The following is a 23,157-nucleotide window of genomic DNA, read 5'->3' as shown; positions in this document are numbered from 1 at the left end:
CCCGTTAGGTGCCTCAAACCACCTGCAGCGCTGTTAGAGCGCAGCCGGTTAAAATCTGCCTTTTATTATGGCTCTAAATGAGCTATGCCCGGCTAGGCTTTATATGTTCATCTGAGTGCTCGACCCGACACGGCAGTCTGAGCAACTCTTTGTGATACAGTGGCAGTGTTTGGAGCAGACTCTTTGTAAATATAGGATATTGCTTTGGATGCGATGCATTTGCTGGGGCTTTCCGAGCTCTCTCTGTGAGTTTCTCTCGCCCCATCTTGCAGTCAGCTGCTTGGTTGGGTGATGAGGGAGGGCGACACGTCGCCTCCGCTCTCAGATTGTGGTGTGTGTCTGCAGTCGCGTGGTTAACGTGTATTCACAGTGTGTACCGCATGTTGCCAGTACTACTGTGTTACTGCTGATGTCGAGGTATGGAGCTGTATTCACTTCATCTTCGTTTCTTTTGCACTAGCTATCCTGATGTGCATTTTATGCTACGCCAGCAGATGCCGAATGCAGGTATGCTTGCTATAGCTTGCGTTGTGCTAAGCCTGACCGTTTGGTCTTTTGTTGCATTGTGCTTATCTGCTGCCCTGGGTAGTGCAGCGATAAGATCTATATGCTGGCTGTGTCTGTATGTACTCTGCCCTGGGTCAGGGCGAGTTTCTGATTGGGTCCCTAGAGGCATCCAGTCTTTTTCACGTTGGCTTACACAGACTGTGCTAGGACTGTGTTATGTGCTACTGCTAAGCGTTGTGGTGCATGGGTTTGAGTAAACTCCACTGGGGCTGCTCTTCGCTGTTCTCACGGCGCGGTTCTATACAGTCTCCCATAGCGTCAGCTACTGACGCAATGTCGAGAGACCGTTCTCGAAAGGGAACGTCTCGGTTACTATCGTAACCTCGGTTCCCTGAGAAACGGGAACGAGACAATGCGCAAGCTGCCGTGTCACTGCTCAGATCAGCTCTTCTGTTGTTCAGTCGAAATGATCTGTCGATATGCCTTAGAGACGGTCGTTATATAGCGGCGAAAGCCACGCCTCTATACGTCATCATGACAGTCATTAGCCAGTACACTGGCGTTGTTCTATAAAAAAGCTTCAAAATCGGGAGAGAGGAGGACCTCTCCCATAGCGTCAGCTACTGACGCAATGTCTCGTTCCCGTTTCTCAGGGAACCGAGGTTACGATAGTAACCGAGACGTTTCGCGGACAGGGCTTACTCTAGTCCCAGACTAAAATGCATGTTTGAGCAGCTTTACTTTAAAAACACCTTGTACTAACATATTTTAACACATATCAGTGCCATTGTTTTACCTCAAGATGCACACCAGTATATTTTTGTAAGGTTTGTTTGTTAAAACTTTTGTTTTGTATTTTCAGTACAAATATCTAAAAATTCTTAAATGAAGATGTATTTGCTTGATGAGCAAAATGACCTAGGAAAATAAATCTAGTTTTTAGATGAGAAATATTAAATTTGTGCTTTAAACAAGCAAAAAAAATTATAATTTGCAGATGGATTTTTTTTCTTGAATTTAGTGTTTATGAAAAAGTAAATTTATTTCAAGAAATTTTTTCTTATTTCATTGGCTGATTTTTTTGCTTGTTTTAAGCAATAATTTACTTTTAAATTCTATATATTAAATGTATTATATTTTTGTCTAAAAATAGACTTATTTTCCTAGGTCATTCTGCACATCAAGAAAATACATCTTAATTAAAGAAAGTCCAGCTAGACCAGTTTAAAAAGTGATCAAGGCACAGCTAGACCAGCTTGCTACACCAGCAAAACCAGCTAACTGGTTTAGCTGGGAGACCAGCTAAATCAGCTCACCAGCTTATGCTGATCTTAGCTGGAATTTTCAGTAGGGTAAGTATTTTTTGCACTATAATGACTGTATGTATATAGGTAAAACAAATTAAAACATTTAACCGACCAGTCCAACATTAAATACACTGCACAGCAAAATTACCAGCATTAAATCTACACTGCTGGTGTTTATATGGGTACCACCCTGGTCTCCAGTTCCACCTGGGTTCCTGAAACCACCAGCACCACCATGGGTTCCAGGGCCACCCTGCACTTTGGCTCCGCCTGCGGCTCCACCCTGGATCTGGCTTCTTGCTCTGTCGGCTCTGCCCTGGCCTCCTAGCCCTCTGCCGGCTCTGCTTTGGCCTCCTTGCACTCTGCCATTACATGGACTTAGCCCACCATCCCACCCCCTGTTCCGCCTCCACTCCACCACTCTCCGGTTCTACTTAGGGAGTGTCTGGAATCCACTCCTAGGGGTGGGGCTCTTTATTGAGGGCCAGCATGGCTCCCTCTGCTGGCCTGTAGAGGCTTCTCCCACACATAACCCTTTGGACTCTATTACCCATGGACGTGCACAGACATTTTGAGGGGCAGGGGCTCAAGTGAAATAAAGGGCACCTTTCATAATTATGTATATGTAATAATAATTCTGACTTCCTTTTTAAAAAAATTATTAAAAAAGTTAATTAATTTTATCTTCCTCAAACTCATGCAATTGTTTCATTTTCAAAAGATGTCTACAAAATAATCAGTTCACACAGACACCATGGTCTCCTTAGTATTCTAGGTTTATAGAGCAGCAAAGGAAGCCATTACACAATGTGCATGTTTTGAAAACATTAAATTACACATTAATTACAAATTTGTTAAAATGCTAAAAACAAAGTTGTGACTGCTGAGTTAGCGCTACATGCCAATAAATGCTATATCATATGCTAGCGTTTAGCTGATTAGTTGTTAGTTGTTACTCAAAATGTATTTTTGTCTGATAAGGGCTCAAAATATAAGGTCTGTTTACTAATGTGAGCTTCTGGCATGAGCCTCTCAGAGCAGAGCCAATCAGAGCAGAGCTCAACATTATTATTCATGACCCTTTCAAATAGGGCAAAAATAGACCATTTAATTAAAATGACAAATTCTAGGGTTGTAAATAGACATGTAAAAACGTTTCTGGATAATTTTGCACTTAATAAAGCCACATACCTTCTATGTAATTGTCAAAGAACAATTTAACATATTATGACAACACATCCTATGGCACCTTTAATCTTAGGTTTCATATTTATGAGGGTTACACATGTCAGAAACAACAAATATAGATTAGGCCTATTTTATTTGTATTTTATATTTTACTTTTTTGTGATGTCAGTGAAAATTCAGACTGGGCAAGTAAAATACTGAACCATCAGATTTCTTCCCAATCTACTCCAGCACTCCGCTATATAACACATTATACTTATTTAACAGACATTACAAAAAACGCAAACAAAAAAGCTTACTACTGCAGTTAGCAATTATTTTATTGTTTGTGCTTTATTATTTTCTGAGCAGTCTGTTTAAACTACATACACTACACTGTTACAAGTTTGCAACTCTTCAGGTTAATATGGGATTGTCGTGGAAAACAATGTCCCTGAATCGTTATGTGTAACAACGTGTCCCATATTTTGTGCATAAAACTGTTAATATAAAAATGCTTTCTTCCTCACACACTTACCGGTAGCTGCCTGCATAATCATGCACATGATCGCGTCTCGTTCAGGCTGAGCTTTGGCGCTTGAAGCGCGAATGATGCAGCACGAGTGTAGACAAGCCAATCATAAAGCAAAGTAAGTTAGAGAGGCGGGACTAAGGAAAGGTAAAGCCAATCATATTAGCGATGTGAATTTTGGAGGCGGGACTCATCTGTTAACCGTTTGTGTGCCACAAATAGCGCTGTTTTTCTTTATATAAGTTTAATCTCATTTAAATGATTCCTGAATAAATTCATGTTAAATTAAATAAGCAACAAGTAAAAAACACAAGAAACAGACAGACATCAGTTGTTATATGAATAAACATCATATTATTATTCTTTTTTAAAAAGCACCCAAGAAAAAAAGGGCACTTTCTCTCCAGGAATAAAAAGGGCAGGTGCTCAAGCCCCCTTTGATGTCTATGTGTGCACGTGCCTGCTATTACCCATCATCCCTTGGCCTAGTCAGTTCATCACCACACCTGTTTCCTGTTTGTAATTATTTGGACTATTTAAATCACACTCACACTCATTGCTAAGTCTTGGTACCCTTGTCTGCATTTCTGAGTGTATTCAACCTATTACTCTGTTCTGCAACCCCTGTTCTGTATTGTGCCTTGTTTTGACCTGTGTCTGTTTATCGTGTTTATGATTGTTTGCTGCCTGCCCTGACCTAGGCCTGTATTATTGACTAAGTTTTTGGATTATCTTTGTTGTTTGCCAGGCTATTGACCCTTGCCTGTATGTGGATATTCTTTAATAAAATAAAACCTGCAATTGGAATTTTTTTTTGAAAGTTTTATTATCACTTCAGCCAGATTATTATTTATATTTACATTTATTTGATTTAGCAGACACTTTTATTTAAAGCAACTTACAAATGTTTTAACAGCAAACAATAAACACAGAACCCAAACAAATATTTATTTTATTAATCCCGTCATAGGATTTATAATTTGTTTTAAAACACTGTAATCAGTTTGAGGTGTTGTTGTGTTTTCAGTCTGTGTTGATTTGAAGTTGTGATGTCACTATTGGGTCTTCATATTCACCATCAGATAATACTGAAGATCAGACATCTTAACATTTTTACCGTCTCTGATTATGAGTCCTGAATAAAAATGAAAGTGAAAGACATTCAGACATCAGAAAATCATCAGTGTCAAAACACATTTCATCTATTTCCTCTGAATATTTAATGTCAATGTAAGAGATGAATGTATTGATATGTGTATATAGTATACAATACAATACAATACAACTTTATTGTCAACCGTGGTTAAAATTTGTCTTTGACCAGCAAAACCAGACACTCATACAAACACATACTACAAAACACAAAGATAACATTAAATAAAATCACATACCTTTTTGATTAATAAAACCGATTGCAGAGGGTACAAAGGATCTTTTATAGATATTTGTCTTTGCTCTAGGCATTAAAAATCATCTCCCAGAGGGCAGTAAAACAAACTGATCACACAGAGGATGAGTTGGGTCTTTTGATATATTCTCCGCTTTCAAAACACATCTTGAGGCGTAAACCTCACCCAACTTACTCTGTGGTCTTCCAGTAATTTTACAAGCTGTAGTAGTAACTCTTGCCAGATTATTTTTCTGCTTACAATTTAGATGCCCATACCATGCAGTTAAATTATGTCAACACCCTCTCCACAAACGATTTGTAGGCAATCTCCCATATGTTGTGACTTACTCCAAACCTACAGATTCTCCGTATTAGAAATAATCGTTGCATGCATTTTTTCACAATATTATTAGTGTTATCAATAAAATTCAACTTACTGTCTATATATGTGCCAAGATATTTAAAATTATCAACAATCTCAACCGGGTGACCCTCTATCAATACTGGCACAATTGCAACATCTTGCCTAGTGCGACTTATAACTAATTCCTTGGTTTTCTTTATATTTAATACTAGTGCACTATCATTACACCAGCCCAGGAGACCCTTAACATATTTCACATATTCAGCTGACTCATTTATATCACCTTTTTTAAAAAGTCCTACCAAAGCCATGTCATCTGCATACTTAAAAAGTTTAAAATTGGAGTTGTTAATCATAAAATTATTAATATATATTGAAAATAAGACGGGTGATATGACACTTCCTTGGGCCCCCGTATTAACAGTACATACATCTGACATCTGGTCATTATACTGTACCCTCTGAGTCCGGGACAACAAAAGGTCCTTAATCCACAAAACCACATACCCGTTAACACCAATGGATATTAACCGTTCTAACAAAATATCGATCCTCATTGTATTAAAAGCTGATGTAAAATCTAAAAAGAGGATTCTTGCATAAGCATATGAATTTTGTTCATGAACAACACTTGATGCTTTGTCAGATCACCACAATAAGAATTCAGTCCAATGTCTGAGTCTGGACTGTGTAATAAAACCGAATTTACAGCGTACCTATTTGTAACAAATGAGTACCTCTACAGTACGTGCTTGTAGGTATAAGGGAATAATATGTTAAGTCGCGGTAATAAGGTGGAAAGAATATGGAAAATTATAAATGATTTATACTCTTAAGTATTTTATAACTACGGGGTACCTATTGTAATATTACATGGTAAGTATGACTTACGTTTGGTAATAAGGTTTAATGATTTTTTGTTATTTTATTCAGATTTTTTCATATTCGCTACTTACCAGACGAAAGTGGTTATATATAAATACAGATTAATTGTTTGGTCGAAATTATTGCTAGGGACAATTCAGTCTTCCCTGAATATTGCTAGGGACATGTCCCTAGCGTCCCACCCTAAATCTACGCCCATGTTTATAATAGCAAAAGTGCAGTTGCTTTAATTTGATTATCTGTGTTTTAAGGGAAGTACATTAAACATAATAGCAAATATATAGATTAAATACCATACACATGCACAATATTGTGATTTTTATTTTAAAAACAACTTATTTCAAAATATCTTTACAACACTACACTTTTTTAACAGATTTGATACTGATGCTAGCAGTTTGAACTGTAATAGCATTTGTCAGACCATCCCAAATTGCACCCCTATTAATTTGACAGAGTTGGATGTGGTTGCTTCCATTTCCAAGATAAAGCCTGGTAAAGCTAGGGGGCCTGATGGGATTAGTGGCAAAGTGTTAAAGAGCTGCTGTCACCAACTGAAATGTGTTTTGACGAGGATATTCCAGTCTTTGTTGCAAGCTGGAACCGTACCTCCCTCATGGAAAGAAAGTTTGATAATTCCAGTACCCAAAGGGCCTTTAGTTCATACTGTAAATGATCTTCGCCCTAGCGTTAACATCTGTTTTATGTAAAACTATGGAAAGAATTCTTGTTAAATATCTAATGTCATCTGTTGGTTCAACTGTTGATCCCCTGCAGTTTGCATATACACGAAATAGGGGCACTGATGATGCTGTGTTAACTATGATTAATTATTCCCTTATACCTACAAGCACGTACTGTAGAGGTACTCATTTGTTACAAATAGGTACGCTGTAAATTCGGTTTTATTACACAGTCCAGACTCAGACATTGGACTGAATTCTTATTGTGGTGATCTGACAAAGCATCAAGTGTTGTTCATGAACATTTCATATTTTCTGTTTGTTGGGTTTAAAGGATACACAGCCCAGGGGCGCGGGAAGTAGGGGTGCTGCAGGTGCTGCAGCACCCCCTGGTGGCAGAGATTTAAAACTGCGATGACAATAAAATTATATCTTATAAATATCTCTTGAATTTTTTTTGTTTCTGTACAAAGACATTTTGTGTGCCATGTTTTGGGTGTCTGAAGAAAAGAGGGATCATTTTAATAATTTTAAAATTATTTCATTTATTTCAGTGTATTAGCCATTCAGATTTTGGATTTTTTTCAATCACACAACGCAAAATTCTAGTTAGACTAGTTCTTAATGCATGTATGCTAATACATGATTTACAATGGTCGCACTATATAAATAACATTTTAGTTTGCATGCGTAAAAAGGTGTGCATGCAACAATGAAACACATATAAAATAAACAAGAATGAACTGTGGAGAGTGGATGGCCTATAGGAGAAGGCCTTCTACTCTAAAATAATTTAACATGGTTTTAGAATATATTTTAATCAAAATATGTTGGCCTATTTTGATATTTTAAGCATATTCCGATGGAAAAATGTGGTTAAACGATTTTCTAGTTCGTCATCTTTTCAAAAATATTTAAAAAATATAGCCAAATTGTTTCGCGGTGTTTAACGCACTTGTAAATGTTACAAAACATGTGCTTTATTGAATGAAAGTAAAAACGATTGAATTAAATGATTAAAACGACGTAAAAGGAACTAAATTATATATGTACAATAAGGAACATGCATGCGACATTTAAAAGTGGTGGGTATTTCAAAAAATAATATCAATTATTCCCATGCATCGATTTTAATGTTAAACGTCTATAAATTCAAATGAATCCATATGGAAAATATTCTGACAATTTAGGATATGATGTTTGAATTTTAAAGTCGAAAAATATCTTATTTTTACACCGCAGTAGGCATGGCAAAGTGAAACAAAACTTAAAACACAAATATTACATTTATGTGTAAAAATAGAATTAAATGAAACCCGTGAATTGAAAGGTCCACTAATCGCCTTAACTCGAGTAATGTCAATAAAGTTATTATGTTAGAGTTTAGAAATATTAAAAACTTAACCAAAGGACAACACAAAAGGCGTACTACTGGCACCAGTGAGAATGCATATGTGTCCATAAACTGGTTGCATACCTCCGACTTTCCTCCAAACTTGCTCAAAGTTAATTCTCCTGTTTTTCTTTTTTCTTTACATCTTCAAATTGCAGCTCCACCATACAGCACAGCATGGCCGGTAATGCGTACCAGAGGAGACTCCGCACATGACTTGCGTTGCATTTTGTAACTATTACAAATCATTTTGTAATTTGTGTAACTTTTTGGACACATTTGTTACTTTGGCCCAAACATAGTCTATATATAATATTTCTGATTATATCGCATAGCTTTCTCCCCAATTGGGCTAATAAAGTAATGATTAAAAATATGCTTATATGGGCCCGGCCCGAGGATAGTAGCGGAAAATAACGTCCCGGGCAGAGATTCTAAACTCAACTATGTTGCAATAGGCTATATAGTTTGTATGCTCCGTCAGCTCAGCTGTAGGCTACTTTATGGATGGGAGGGGCGAGTGAGCTTTTAAAAGAAGACATAGGTAGAGTGGTCTGCAGAATACAGAGCTTGTGAACAACATTAGAATTCTATACGTTTCATAACCCCCCGCACCCCCTACCGAAAATATCTTCCCGCGCCTCTGACACAGCCTATAACAGCAGCAGATCAACATGTATTACATTTATTTCTAATATTTATATGAACTCTACTCACTTTACTGTCTGTAGTTTATAATGTGGATCAGCTTTTAGATCAGAGATCAGCTTCACTCCTGAATCTGTGAGTTTATTTTCAGACAGATCCAGTTCTCTCAGGTATGATGGGTTTGATCTCAGAGCTGAAGTCAGAGCAACACAACCTTCATCTGAGATATTACACCTCCATAACCTGTAGAGAACAGAGACTTTATGCAAATGATGCAAAACTACAAAGTTTCTACACAAATATATAACATCCATCCCTTCATGTAATGTTCTTCTTTCAATCCCTCAGTAACTGAGACACTGTGTGTTTTAACGTCAAATATATCCATCACACAGCTGACTATTAGTGTAAGATGTCCTAAACAACATGAACATTTCTTCATAAATCTGTATTAAGTTCATGACTCACACTGTTACGTCCCAGGCTGTTCGGCAGCTCTGTGTATGTTCTTACCTTTGTGGGCATGTTCTACTCTCTCGTGTGCACCTGTTCTCTCCATTTCGTCTGCTTTGACTGTCTCTAGCTGTCGCTCATTTCCTCTGCCTATTTATTTCCCTGCAGGTATGTCTCTCGTCGCGTGCTTGTGTTGTTTGTTCTGGGTGATCATCGCCATGTTTGCCTGCTCTGTTGTTTTTCTAGTCTAGTCTGTTTTCTTTGCCTCAGTGGGTTTGTTCCCAGGATTAGCTGTTTTTAGCGTGAGCTCCTGGATTCTAGTTCCCGTTTCACCTTTTTGTGGATTTACCTTTTTGTCTCTCTCTCCAGCTGTCTGCCGGTGGTTCTTGTCTTCAGAATGTATACTGGCAACTTTGTGACTGTGGATTATTCTCAATTTCTTGTTTCCATCTCTGGCTGGCCGTCGGGAACTTTTGTATTGTACTTTCCATTCCTTACAGTACGAGCACGCTACGCAGTGGAATCTGCAAGTGGTGAGAGTCTGGATGCGATGCAAGCAGCCCTTACCCAGCAGGGAGCGGTCATCTGCTGGCACTCCTCCTTACTCACCTCTGCTTCGCATGACTTTCAGCATCTCTCTGACCAGCTCACGGCCTTCAACGCTGCCTGGAGCAGGTAAGGTCAGTAGTTGGCGGTATTCTTCCTTCTAGTCCATCTCTTGACGTGGCAAGGGGTTCTGCTCTGTAGCCTCACACTGCGAACCCCCCACCTACGACGGGGATACGAGTGGATGCAAAACCTTTCTTTCACAGTGTTCCCTGGTCTTCGCCCTCCAAACCAGGCAGTATGCCTCGGAGACGTCCAGGGTTGCTTTCATTTTAACTCTACTCACCGGGAGGGCGAGAGACTGGGGAATGGCTGTGTGGACTTCGAGAGCCTCCGCAACGAAATGCTGAAATTGTTTGATCATTCACTCCAGGGCAATATGGCGGCCTTTGAGCTGGTCAGATTAAATTAAAGGAAATAATTTAGTTTCTGACTATGCCATCAGATTTAAGACTCTCGTCACCTCCAGTGGATGGAATGATGCTGCCCTACGAGTCCAGTTTCTCGATGGACTTAAACCCGAGATTCAAGATGACAATGCATCACACAATGTACCTTCGTCCTTAGAGGCGTTGATCGAGTTGGCTCTGCGGGTGGAGACACACCACCATCAAAAAAAGTAATTTTCACTCATTTCATCAGTACCTCACTGTCTCCTCACCTCAGGAACCCAGTCACGCACACTCACCACCATCTGCTAGGACGACTTCGGCTTACCAGCAGAGAGAGGCAGCACAGCCTTTCTAACGGGCTATGCTTCTACTGCGGTAAGCCGTGGCTGTCAGTTGTCCAGCAAAAGGTTCCGCCCGCCGGTAGAGCCGGGAGTACCGGTGGGCGCATCTCCAGTTCACAATTCTCCAGTTGCCCGTACACAGTTTTCTGTGATTATTAATTTCAATAACTCTGATTTTCATTCTCAGGCTTTACTGGATTCTGGAGCCGTAGCAAGTTTTTTAGACGCTAAGTTAACCAAATCCTGGGGCATTCCTGCTGTGCCTTTAACCAAGTCTTTGTTCACTTGGACGTTAAAGGGTGAACACATGGCTTTGATCACCCATCGCACCCCTCCTGTAAGTCTCTTTCTTCCTGGCAATCATCGTGAGGAGATTGAATTTTACACTCTTCTTTATCTCATATTGGGGCATGATTGGTTAGTCAAACATAATCCTCAAGTTGATTGGCATAATTGTCTCGTTTTGTCTTGGAAACCGTCTTGTCATGTCTCATCTTGGTCCTGTTCTGTGTTTCAGACTCCAACTGCCGATCTCTTGGGGGTGCCGGCGGAGTATTCTGATCTGCATCAGGTGTTCAGTAAAGTCCGAGCCACCTCTCTACCTCTTCACCGATCGTACGATTGCTCTCAGACACTTCTCTGCCTAAAGGTTGAGTTTATTCCCTTTCTAAATCTGAGAGAAAGGCTATGGACAAGTACATTAATGAAGCCCGTGTACACGTCCGTGTATTGATTACAGAGGGTTAAATGATATTACGGTTAAGAATAAATACCTCTTACCAATAATGTCATCTGCTTTTGAATTATTACAGGAAGCCTGTGTGTTCACTAAGTTAGATCTACACAATGCTTATCACTTAATACATAGTAAGGAGGGCGATGAGTGGAAGACAGCATTTAATACTCCTTTGAGGCATTATGAATATTCCGTTTGACTGTTCGGCCTATCTAATGCTCCAACTGTCTTCCAAACTATGGTTAATGAAGTGTTGGGAGACATGATCAATAAGTTTGTCTTTGTGTATCTCAAGACATTCTCATCTTTTCTCCCTCTGTGCAGATACACACCCAAAATGTTTGCCTAGTTTTACAACGACTATTGGAAAATCTGTTATTTGTCAAGGCGGAGAAGTGCGAGTTCCACAAGGAATCGATTTCGTTCCTGGGTTCCTGGGAAATGCGTCCCGATCAGGGTTCTAAATTAACACCCGCCAAATGCGGGTTAAAATTCATTTTGGCGGGTGTTAATAAAAACGTACTAGCCAGTTTGGCCGGTGATGCATGGGGCATTGCATGAGGCATTGCAGGCATGATACATAAAGCTCTGTTCTCGGTCATATATCCCTCTGGCAGTACTTCCTACATGTCCCATGAACACGGTGCCATAATGCTATTTGATGATGTTTCATATGCTGATTGGCTGCGCGCAGTTTGCAGGGACATCAGCACGAGAAACCATGGAAACAAACTGAGCGCGTCCACCAGGTGTAAATCTCAAGTTAAAATGTTAGCAGTTAACTAGTATATTCCTTTACAAAGATAATTGTGGCAAAAACAGATCTATATGCAACATAGTTACCCAATTTACGCTTGTAAAAGCTAAGCAGTCGCACTGACGCGTGCACGCATCTAACCATGTTCATGTGTGTCTTTGCGTTCATCCGCGCACAACTGCATTCAAAAGGTGACGCCTTATGAAAACATGACGAGAAGTAAGTTTCTAAATAATAATGATAATCTTATTTTGACTGGAAAATTTTTGGCTTCTGTAGATGGACATCAGAAATGTTTTGTGCAAAGCAGGGAAAGAGAAGCAGAAAGAAGAGATGATGAGTTTAAGGGAGATAAGACAAACTACATCCTCACCCAGTCAGGTCTCAAACATTAGAGGAAAAGTTTTAGGAAAACTATTGGTCAAGTCTACAGGATTACATTGTTGCTGAGAAAATCAACATATGTATGTGTTATACTGTTCTGTATTTTCAAATATAAAATTAATATTTAGTTTACTAATATTTAACTCTAGGACACTAACTTAAATAACAGTTAACAGTTACTATGACTGAGATTATTTAGAATAGCAGTCATAAAATGACTGGTTTCTTAAAATATTCTTGTAAAAATAAGTTATTAATCATTGCTATCCTTGTATAATGTAGAAAATATTTATCTGCTGTTATTATTTCCAAACATTTTATGCCATTTATGCCTCCAAACATGTTACTAATGTTAGGTATGATGAAGATTATACTTAAATATTTGTAAATACATATTTATCTTTCGCGGTACTTGTTGCACTGTAGAATAGTGGGTTAAGCAAAGGACATTGTATAGAAGTGTTGCACACTTCTTGCACACAGCAGGCTTTCAAAAAAAGTCAGCAAAAAATGGGGGGCTGTGCCCCAGTAAGGCTTTATGTCTATCGACAGAGAAACAAAGAAAGCTTATGTTTGATCACGAAAATGTTGTCATGTTTTGTCAGGATTGTCTTATGTATGCAAGAGAAAAAATCTTTGTTGCATTTAGTGGCACTCATAATTTCTCTTATTTTCACCGGAAAAAATTTGGCAAGTAGAAATGCTGATTGGCTGGTAACTTTAGAAAGTCACCAGGCACATTGGTTGGTGGTCAAAAAAGTTAATATAGAACCCCGGTCCCAATCACGCTAAAGCCAAAGTCGCTGATTGGCCAGTCCCCGACACTCGTAAGGAGTTACAGCGATTTCTGGGTTTTTCAGCCAATTTTTACCGCTGTTTCATCTGAAATTTTGGTCAGACCGCTAAGCCCCTTACCGCTCTTATTCCACTAAAGTGTGTTACCGCTGGAATAATTTGCTGATTTAAAGTCCTGTTTCATCTCTGCTCCTGTCCTTTCTATTCCATACCCGGCTAATCAATTTATAATGGAGATAGATAACTCAGATGTCGGGGTAGGCACCGTGTCAATGTACTTTACAATACAACGAAATTACAATCCATCAACCTGTCCATACATACAAACAAGGGGGTAAACAGAACAGGTCGACAGGGCATTGAGAAAAAGTGCAGCATTACATGAGGGAGAGGAGGAGAAAAAAAACAAACCCCCAGACTATGCTTCAAAGGGAGTAAAGTTTGGGAACAGGGAAAAAACACCTCAGCAACATAAGAACATAGTCAAAACACCTTACAACAAGAACAACAAACGACTTGCACACATAAGGGGGGCTGGGGGTTGGAGATAGCCAGACCCACCTGTCAGGCTGGGGGGGTACAAAGCGGCGATGGCGAGGGATGTGGGTACTGGGTGGTGATTGCATATATATATATATATATATATATATATGTGTGTGTGTGTGTAGAGGTCGACCGATATGGCTTTTTCTCTGGCCGATGCCGATATTTAGAAATCAGGGCAGCCGATGGCCGATATGTTTGGCCGATTTTCTATATGTACATAATAATCAAAATGTTCTCATCATTAGCAGATATTTTAAATGTAAAAATGTCACTATTTAAAGGTATAGCGGAAGAATTTAAAAGAACCGCCCCTCGATATTTAAAAAAAAATGCTCCCGAGAGGGAACGCCTGTTAAAAACGTGTGCACGAGAAAGAGAGAGAGCATGCTCAGTTCTTCTCTTCGCTCTGTTTACAAGTTTCTGTCAACATGTTTACCATGTCTGTGCGGTTCGTGACTTGTGCCAGGGCTAGCATCGCAAATCATAGCTTACATCAACTTTTACTAGCAGTGATTTTAAATGGATTTCTCCAAATAGCATGACAAAATGTACCTTTCCAGTAGAAACTTTGCGTGGGAAGCCCAACCTGTCCTTTTAGCTCACGCCAGCGTGTGAAATAGTCTCCCATAAACATTCTGGTCTTGTTTCTTTATTTAAAGTCCTTTCTCTTCTTGTCATACAATTCGTAGACACTTTTTCTCTTGCGACCCTCAGACATTTTGAAAAAAACACAGTGAGAACTCGACCTTCAATGAATGGTTGAAACCGTAGCACAACACACATACACGTGAAAGTGCGCATGTGCAGAAAGCGAACGTAGAGGCGAGCACGTACAACGGTTATACTTCAACATATAATCAGAATGATTGACATCTGGGATGACCAATAACAGTGGTGATCCACCCGGAAAACGAAAATCTTCCGCTATACCTTTAAGTCAAAGTATTTAAAAAAAAATTTTGACTGGTCTTTCTGAAGAGTTTTACAACCTCCTCTGCACCATGCATTTATCAGACACAGATATTACCTGAAACTCTGCTGTCATCATCTTTGATCAGTTTTTTACGATGGCTTTTATTGCTTTGTAGAATAAAATCCTTATTTGGTAGACCTGGTAAATTATTTATTCATCATAAAGTTAACATAGTAAATGTCTATGTTTTTTAGTTGAGACTGTTATTTAGGGCAAATCTTTCTAAACACATTTACATTCTCATTTCTGAGGCGCTATAAGTGACTGATTGTGCTGACAGTGACGTCTTGTGAGTTTAGTGCTGGGACAGATCTGTTGTTTCAACCGTTCATTCAAACGAATCCTTTCAAAGGAGTCAGTTCGCGAATCGGACGCATGGTGTTGTAATCCAGGCTGAGCAGCGCAAAACTGTAAACAAAGTGTTACTGTAACAACACGTAAAACATTTCCTCAGTGGATATGATTTGGTCTTCCGACCTTTCGCCATCGAGTCAGTTTTGTTTTAAGTAATAAAAGCAGGGAGACAGTTTAAAGACAGAAAGCGTGCGCGCGTGGCTTTGCTCTCTCTGTCACGCAAACAAAACTCATTATCACTCATTAATCACATGAAATGAGCCTCATCTTTGCACGGACAGGGCACCGCGAGACATAAGCCTTAGGCTTAGGTGCCCGCAGATGCGCCTGCCTATTAATCGGCCTTATTTTGCAGCAAAATCGTCCAAAGACGATATTTTTAAATATGCCAAAAAATGGGCCAATTAATCGGCCGGCCGATAAATCGGTCGAACTCTATATATTTGTGTGTGTGTGTGTAAGAAATCATGTGCTTATAGGCCTGGAGAAAATCGCTTCGCCTGGCATCTAAATCTCAGTGCCTCAGTCCGCATGCTGTCAAAGCGTTAACACAGCAAGTTGCCATGGAGACAACCATGATTAGGTCCAAACAGAGTCAACAATCAGCAGGTGTCTGTGGGAGATGAGTAGGGAACGCAAGAGGGTCTCGCTGCAGTGCTCTTCCGAGGGAGTTGTTGTTCCAACAGCGGCCTTGGCCGAGGCCAGTGCTGGATAAGGGGGGCTGAAAGCAGAGAAGATAGGAATTCTCCCACGCGTCCATCCTGAAGCCAGCTGCAAACGTTCCGGCAGGGCAGACTGGTTCCCCCGAACCTGAGCTTCTCATTGAGAAGATGGAGTTAATTGTGTTGAGAGACCAGTTGATCAAATCCATGATTTTTTAGTTTCGAGAGCAATGCGGAGAGAGTCTCTCAAAAGTTAAGACACAAGACTAGACGACACAAGAGGAGCGAAGCAGTGAAGGTAATGGGGAGGAGAGGAGAGATAATGCGATCGCCTTCGCTGAGAGCCAAACGAGGCTCTCAAACGAGGAGTGGTGTCACTGGTTAGAGGGAACCTCGAAGCCCTTCCTGGTCTGGACTGATCACAAACATTTAGAATATATCTGTTCGGCCAGGAGGTTAACATCCAGACAGGCTTGCTGGGCACTTTTCTTCGATTGTTTTAACTGCACCCTTTCGTAACGGCCTGGTTCTAAAAATGTTAAACCTGATGCTCTCTCTCGCCTTTTCGATCACTCAGAATCCGAGTGGACCGAAACCATTCTTCCGGAGGGGAGGGTAATCTGTGCCCTCATCTGTGGGGTTGAGTGGCGAGTGAGGCCGGCCGAGGGGTGAAAGTTCCAGAGGGGTGTCCGGTGGGTTAATTGTGGGTTCCCGAGGCGTTGCGCTCTGATGTTATCCAGTGGGGTCACAAATACAAATTTGTCACTCATCCCGGAGTTCGGAGAACGTTGGCTGCCGTCTGTCAGTGTTTTTATTGGTCCACCATGGGCTTAGATGTCAGACAGTTAGCCTGTCAGGTTTGTGCTCGTAATAAAGCCTCTCATCAGCCACTCGTTGTTAGGCTTAAACCTTTGCCCATCCCCCTCACATAGTCCTTGATTTTGTCACTGGCTTACCGCGTCTGATGGTAACACTGTTATTTTGACTGTGGTGGATCGTTTCTCTTAAGCGGTTCATTTTATTCCCCTGCCTAAACTTCCGTCTACCACAGACATGACTCTGATCAACCACGTTTTTCGTTTATACAGTCTTCCGACGTGGTTTCAGATAGGGGTCCTCAGTTCATCTCTCGTTTTTGGCAGGAGTTTTGTAGACAGATCGGCTCTACAGCCCGCCTGTCTTCTGGTTATCACACACACCCCATGGACAATGTGAACGGGCTATTCAGGATCTCGGCCGTACTATCCACTGTCTGTCAACACACTTGGAGGAGAGATAGAGAAATCTTTTATTAAAAAACTCCAGACAAACCTAAGCTGTGGCTGATCGTCACCGGCGACCATCTCCCCGTTATGTATGTGGTCACAAAGTGTGGCTTTCTTCCAAGGATCTGCATCTCCGTGAGCCTTCTCGTAAGCTGGCTCCGTGATTCTTTGGGCCATAAAGCATTGTTAAAGATGTCAGTCCAGTGACTGTTAAGCTTAAGTTACTTCCCTCTCTTGGTCGGGTTCACCCTGTTTTTCATGTTTCCATGGTTAAATCTGTGATTTTTGCCCGCATTAATTCTCCCGTTTCTGCCCCTAAGCCCCCCACCCCTCAACTAGAGGATGGTGCTTCTGCCTATTCGGTCAGGAGATTACTAGATGTCCGTCATAGGGGCAGAGGTTATTCATATTTAGTGGACTAAATATTTACGGTCCAGAGGAGAGGTGTTGGGTATCGGCTCGGGACATACTGTACCCTGTTCTGATTGAGGATCTTCGCCGGCGACAAGGTAAGTTTTTCCCGGGTCCGTCCGGTGCCGTCCTTTAGGGTTACGTCCCGGGCTGCTCGGCGGCTCTGTGTGTGTTCTTACCTTTGTGGCCGTGTTCTACCCTCTCGTGTGCACTTGTTCTCTTCATTTCGTCTGCTGTGATTGTCTCCAGCTGTCGCTCATTTCCTCTGCCTATTTATTTCACTGCGTGTGTCTCTCGTCGTGTGCTCATGTTGTTTACTCTGTGTAATCATCGCCACGTTTGGCTGCTCTGTTGTTTTTTGTAGTCTAGTCGGTTTTCTTTTGTGTGTTTATTTGGATTTTGACCCTTGCCTGGCTGGATAATGATACTTGGATTACCCAATAAACTGCTTTTTGATCTTTACCCTTTTTGGGCCCTATCTTGCACCCAGCGTAATTGACTTTGTCAGTGACGCATGTATCATTCGTATTTTGCACCGGCGCACAGCGTTTTTTTCCCTCCACAGATGCACGGCGGCAAACTAGGAAATGAACTTGCGCTCCCTGGGCGGTCAAGCGCAAAAAAAGGAGGCGTGTTCCGGCGCAAATCATCCCTGATGCTAAAAACAATTGCGCCACTGACCAGAAAAAAACTAGTCTAAAGTCAATAGCGCGTTGTTCATTATGCTATTTTAAGAGCACATGCTTGACCATAATATATAGCGTGCACAACGCGCACACACTTTGCTAATTTAATCTACACAGATGCAACAGTTATTTTTACAAATCATAAATTGTTACAATAAAAATATTAACACATGAGATAAGAGAAATCATTGTGGTGAGCCTTGTGGTGATAGTTTTTATATTTTTTTGTGTGGCTGCGTTAAAAAATTATCATGCAAATAACGATTAAAATATTTTCATAAGTTTGTTGTGTGGCTGTATTACGTTTATTTTATGTAAACAATAATTAAAATGTTTTCATAAGAAACCTTAATGTATGTGAACTTGATTTGTAAGTGTACTTTGGGGTTGGACTGCTTGCGTTTCTTGGCTTTCAGCGGTGAGGGTGGACGCAGCGATGTCCTCTGCTGACGTCTGTGTAGAGGCATATCCACCTCCCGTTACACGCCGTGGCCGATTTATGCTGGCAAGCTTGGGATTCCCCAGTCTCCTGACATCATTGTAGCGCTTGTGGTCCAACGTCCTGGGGATGCCAGCTAATGAGACAATTGTGGGTATTTCCTCCCACGCCTGTTTAACTGACGCTGATTTGGGCGGGTTTCTCCTATCCCCATACAAAACAACTTCTCTGTTTTTGCTGCTCTTACAAGAACGTCGGTCTCCTCGGCTGTGAACCGCTACTGGAACCCACCATGGAACTTGCGCACTTGCGTTTAAAGGGAATGTTGGATGATGTTCTTATTGTGATTAACCACACCTATGAATAATGAACCTACTTCAGACCAACCCCTTATTGAATTGCGCCGGGCGCAAGAGTTATTTCTCCCGCCGGGAAAATAGCAACAGTGCCCAAGATCCGCCCACAAAGTCACTTGCGCTTTGCGCTTCGCACTTGCGTTTCAGATCGTTAAAATAGGGCCCTTTGTGTTTGTGTGGATGTATGACAGTTTCTCACCTTCAGAACGAAACCAAGAACTCTTGATGACTGTGGATTATCTTTGTTTCCATCTCTGGCTGGCCGTCGGGAACTTTTTGTATTGGGTTGCTCATATACCTCTCTCTAATAAACATTCTTTTACTTGCATCAGATTCCGTGTCAGATTTCCATTCCTTACACACACTTCTCATCATAATTTCAAATTAAAACCCCATAACAAACAAGCTTTTGCCTGCATGGTGACAGAGGAGAGTTGCTGAATTGCAGATATGAAGAATAAATCATATTAGAGATAAATGATGTGACTTTGTTATGTATCTTTCCTATATAAACACTTGTATTCTTTCTAAAGAGGAGGATTCAGCCATGATTAAATCATATTAAAATACAATGACTGGAGTCTGTCAGGTTGAATTCATGATCTATGTTCATAATGGACAAGATGTTGTCTGACTTATGAGTGTTTGTCTTCTGTGGACACCCCGGTGAGGATAAATGTCTTGTGTGTGTTGTCTATAGACACCCCAGTTATGTAACTTAAGTCAGACAGGTGTGTAGGGGAAATCTAACAACACAACATCATTAATTTTATTTGTAGGTGAATTTATTTTAACTTTAAGCTTAAGCTCTGTTTTTATCTTCACAGGTTGTGTTGTGGTGAAACACTGCAGTACTTTGATGACGTATCAATGTCTTATAGTTATTCATGAGACTGCTGATGTATCTGCTTACTGATCAGATCTCATTGACTTTATACAGCCTTTACATTTTAGTGTGTTTTTATTTTTCATACAGTTTACTGTATGTTTAACTAGTCCTCAGTACATGTGTGACTATTAGAGAGATGATCTTACTTTAGTATCTTCAATTTACAGTCAGGATTCTTCATTACATCAGAAATCAGCTTCACTCCTGAATCTGTTAGATTATTATCAGACAGATCCAGATGTGTCAAGTGTGATGGGTTTGATCTCAGAGCTGAAGTCAGAGGAACACAACCTTCATCTGTGATATTCAAACCCCACAACCTGTAGAGAACAGAGACACACAGTTTGTTCACACACAGATCACATCCACAGTTGTTGAATTTGTTTCTCTTTCTGTCATCATTTAGTGTTTATGGACATTTTCATTTTAGTTTAATTTATGTGTGTTTGTGTTTTACTGAAACACATCAGTGAGATTTTTAAGTAAATTAACTTGATTCCTCCAATCAGACAACTTTTTAATACCAAGGATTAATACCATTAGGAGGAGTTTCTGTGCGACTATACAAGGCATTTAGTTATGAAACAGTCTCGGACTTGAATACAAACAATATCGAAGCATAAATCAATTTAAAGTATTGTATAAAAAAAATGGTCTTAGCAAATTACAATGAGTGTGGGGTGTAATTGTGTGCGTAGCATTCTGTTAGTTTTAGGTTATGTTATTCTACCCTATGGATAGTTGGTTTACCATTGTTGGTATTATTAAATTTGTTCTGAAGTGTTTAGGTTATAAGGTTATGTATTTTACCTTTTAGGTATTTAGATTACCATTGTTGGTATTTTCAGAAGTGTACTGATATGTTTGTGTATTGTGAGTTTTTAATATCTTACCTTACAGGTATTCTGTTTACCATTGCTGGAATTAATATTGTCAATTGTGTGTGCAATTTGTAATGTGTGTGGTATCTGCATTAGTTTTTTCTTTATGTTTTGTTCCTTTTTTGTGTGTACTTTTTGGGTTATGTTATTTTTATATGAATATATATTTATTTGATTTTAGGGTTTTGTTAACTTCTATAGAAGCTTGACCATTTTTTTCTTATTTTCTGTTTTGTTTTTCCTACAAATTGTAATTCACGAGGGGTGGGTTTAAATAAGTTTTATTTCTACCCACTCCTTTTCGAGCAATAGAGGGTTCCCTTTCAGTTGGTCACTACGACGTCACGTCGTGACCGACGAATTGGGAACTCGCTTAGAGAGACCAATCTGCTTCGAATACTACTAAAACGCCAATGAACTTGGCATTGAGATATTTGCATAATGCTGGCGCCGCCCCGCCAGGTGCGTATATAAGCAGCAGGTGCAAATAAGGAAATTAGCTTTTTATCGGTTCGAAAGCCGGCAGTATCTGCTACTGAGAAGCTACTTTACTCTGGTGGGATTCGATTGCTGAAGTTGGTTGGACTAGCAGTACCACAGCGGACGCCTCGCTTAATTCCACGGCTCTACACCTGTTTTGTTGTTTTGAGTAGTGTGTGCGTTGCCTTCCCTGTGCGCATCATCAACTGAGCATCTGAGTGAATTTCCCTAAAAGAGTGATACGAGAGAGCTTTGTGCCTTGTTAAAGGCAGCCACTCTCTCGTATATCCGGACATCAGCGTCCTTTTCAGGATGGCTTTTCGTCCGTGCGATCTTGGGTGCGGCAAATACATGGGTCCGAAGGACGGTCACGAGCGTTGTCTTTCGTGTTTGGGCATCGAGCACGCAGAGGCAGCGTTCGCTGGGGGTAAGTGTTCTCACTGCGAGAACATGTCCCTTGTGGATTTGCGCAGACGGTTGTCTTTCCTCCGGGAAAAACGCAACCCTCGTCATGCGAGTGCTGAACGCCGCCACGGTGCGGCTGTGAAGCTCTCGAAGGACGACCTGCGCATCACTGTGCTGAGCCGAGCGGGGGATTCGTCCTCAGGCTGTCAGCCTCCTCATCCACAGCCGGTTGATGTGCCGATGGAGACTTCAGCGTCGTGTTCTACGATGTCTCTAGAATCCATCGTGCCGCCCTCCGGGTCCACCGACGCCGCAGCATCCGAGGGTGGGCCTCCTCCCCCTGACGTGGACCCCGACGCCCTTCCTCCCTCTGGTCGGGTTGGGACGCCGGAGTTCGATCCAGAGATGGTGGCCGTGCTCGCTCGAGCGGCGGAGACCGTAGGGTTAGAGTGGGTTCCCCCCCCTCAGCCCGAACCGTCCCGCCTGGATGATTGGTTCTTTGGAGCTGCCCGGGTTTCACAACCCTCTCCACCGGTGCCTTTCTTCCCCGAGGTGCAAGAGGAGCTGACTAGAACCTGGAAGTCGCCGTTTTCCACGAGATTACGGCCGTTTCAGCCCTCCCCCCTCACCTCCCTCACCAGCGGAGCCGCTAAGGGTTATACGGGGATCCCTCCCGTGGAGCGTGCAGTCGCGATGCAGCTGTGTCCGGCACACGCTCCCTCTTGGAAGGACCGCCCAACCCTCCCCTCTCGTGCCTGCAGACAGTCCTCCGGTTTAACGGGCGCTGCCCACCAGGCATGTGGAGAGGCGGCCTCAGCCCTGCACGCAATGGCGTTGCTGCAGGTTCACCAAGCCAAAGCCTTGAGGGATCTGCACGAGGGAGGACACGACTCGCCTGTCCTTTCGGAGCTCCGGGCTGCCACTGACCTGGCTCTTCGCGCTACGAAGGTGACAGCGCAGGTGATTGGTCGTGCCATGTCCACGATGGTGGTCCAGGAACGCCACTTATGGCTATGTCTGGCTGACATGTCGGATGCGGAGAAGAACAAGTTCTTGGACGCTCCAGTGTCGCAGGCTGGCCTTTTCGGTGAGTCGGTGGAGTCCTTTGCCCAGCAGTTCTCCGCCGCCCAGAAGCAGACAGAGGCGATCGCTCAGATCATGCCCCGGCGCAAGCGACCTGCATCTCGCCCTCCAGCGCCGGCGGGCCCGTCTGCTCCTCGCCGAGGGCGCCCTGCGGCGGCTGCCTCCACCCCCCCCACTAGAACATCTTCCAGGCCACGGAGGGGGAACAGCCGTCGGCAGCCCGCCCCGGCCGCCCCACCCGCTTCCCGTGGTAAACGGAAATCGAAGCGGCCCTGAGACGGGCGACCTGGAATCGGATGGGATCACTCTTCGGGAGACGGTGACGGCATCGCTCCCTCCACCGGTAGAGGGCCGGATGGAGAATCCTTGGTTTCGTTTTGTTTTTGT

General features: G+C 41.8%; 1 protein-coding gene across 5 annotated transcripts in view; it reads right to left on the bottom strand.

The window, feature by feature from the left end:
* Positions 1-4,348: 4,348 nt before the first annotated feature.
* Positions 4,349-23,157, bottom strand: part of LOC135780979 (protein NLRC3-like) — a 58,488-nt gene continuing 39,679 nt past the window's right edge. For 2 of the 5 annotated variants that reach the window (XM_065291283.1, XM_065291286.1), the window contains 3 exons: positions 20,068-20,241; positions 8,946-9,119; positions 4,349-4,648 (listed from right to left, as the gene is read on the bottom strand). In XM_065291283.1, coding sequence (XP_065147355.1) covers positions 4,627-4,648; positions 8,946-9,119; positions 20,068-20,241 — 370 coding nt within the window. In that variant the 3' untranslated portion in view covers positions 4,349-4,626. Of the gene's footprint in view, positions 4,649-8,945; positions 9,120-19,031; positions 19,446-20,067; positions 20,242-23,157 lie in introns of those variants that run through there. The other 3 variants (XR_010545050.1, XM_065291285.1, XM_065291287.2) reach the window with 3 other exon arrangements.

The sequence above is a fragment of the Paramisgurnus dabryanus genome, chromosome 23 (assembly GCF_030506205.2).
Source record: "Paramisgurnus dabryanus chromosome 23, PD_genome_1.1, whole genome shotgun sequence".
Lineage (NCBI taxonomy): Eukaryota > Metazoa > Chordata > Actinopteri > Cypriniformes > Cobitidae > Paramisgurnus > Paramisgurnus dabryanus.
Note: the sequence above shows the minus strand (reverse complement) of the source record. Positions and strands in the feature narration are given on the sequence as shown.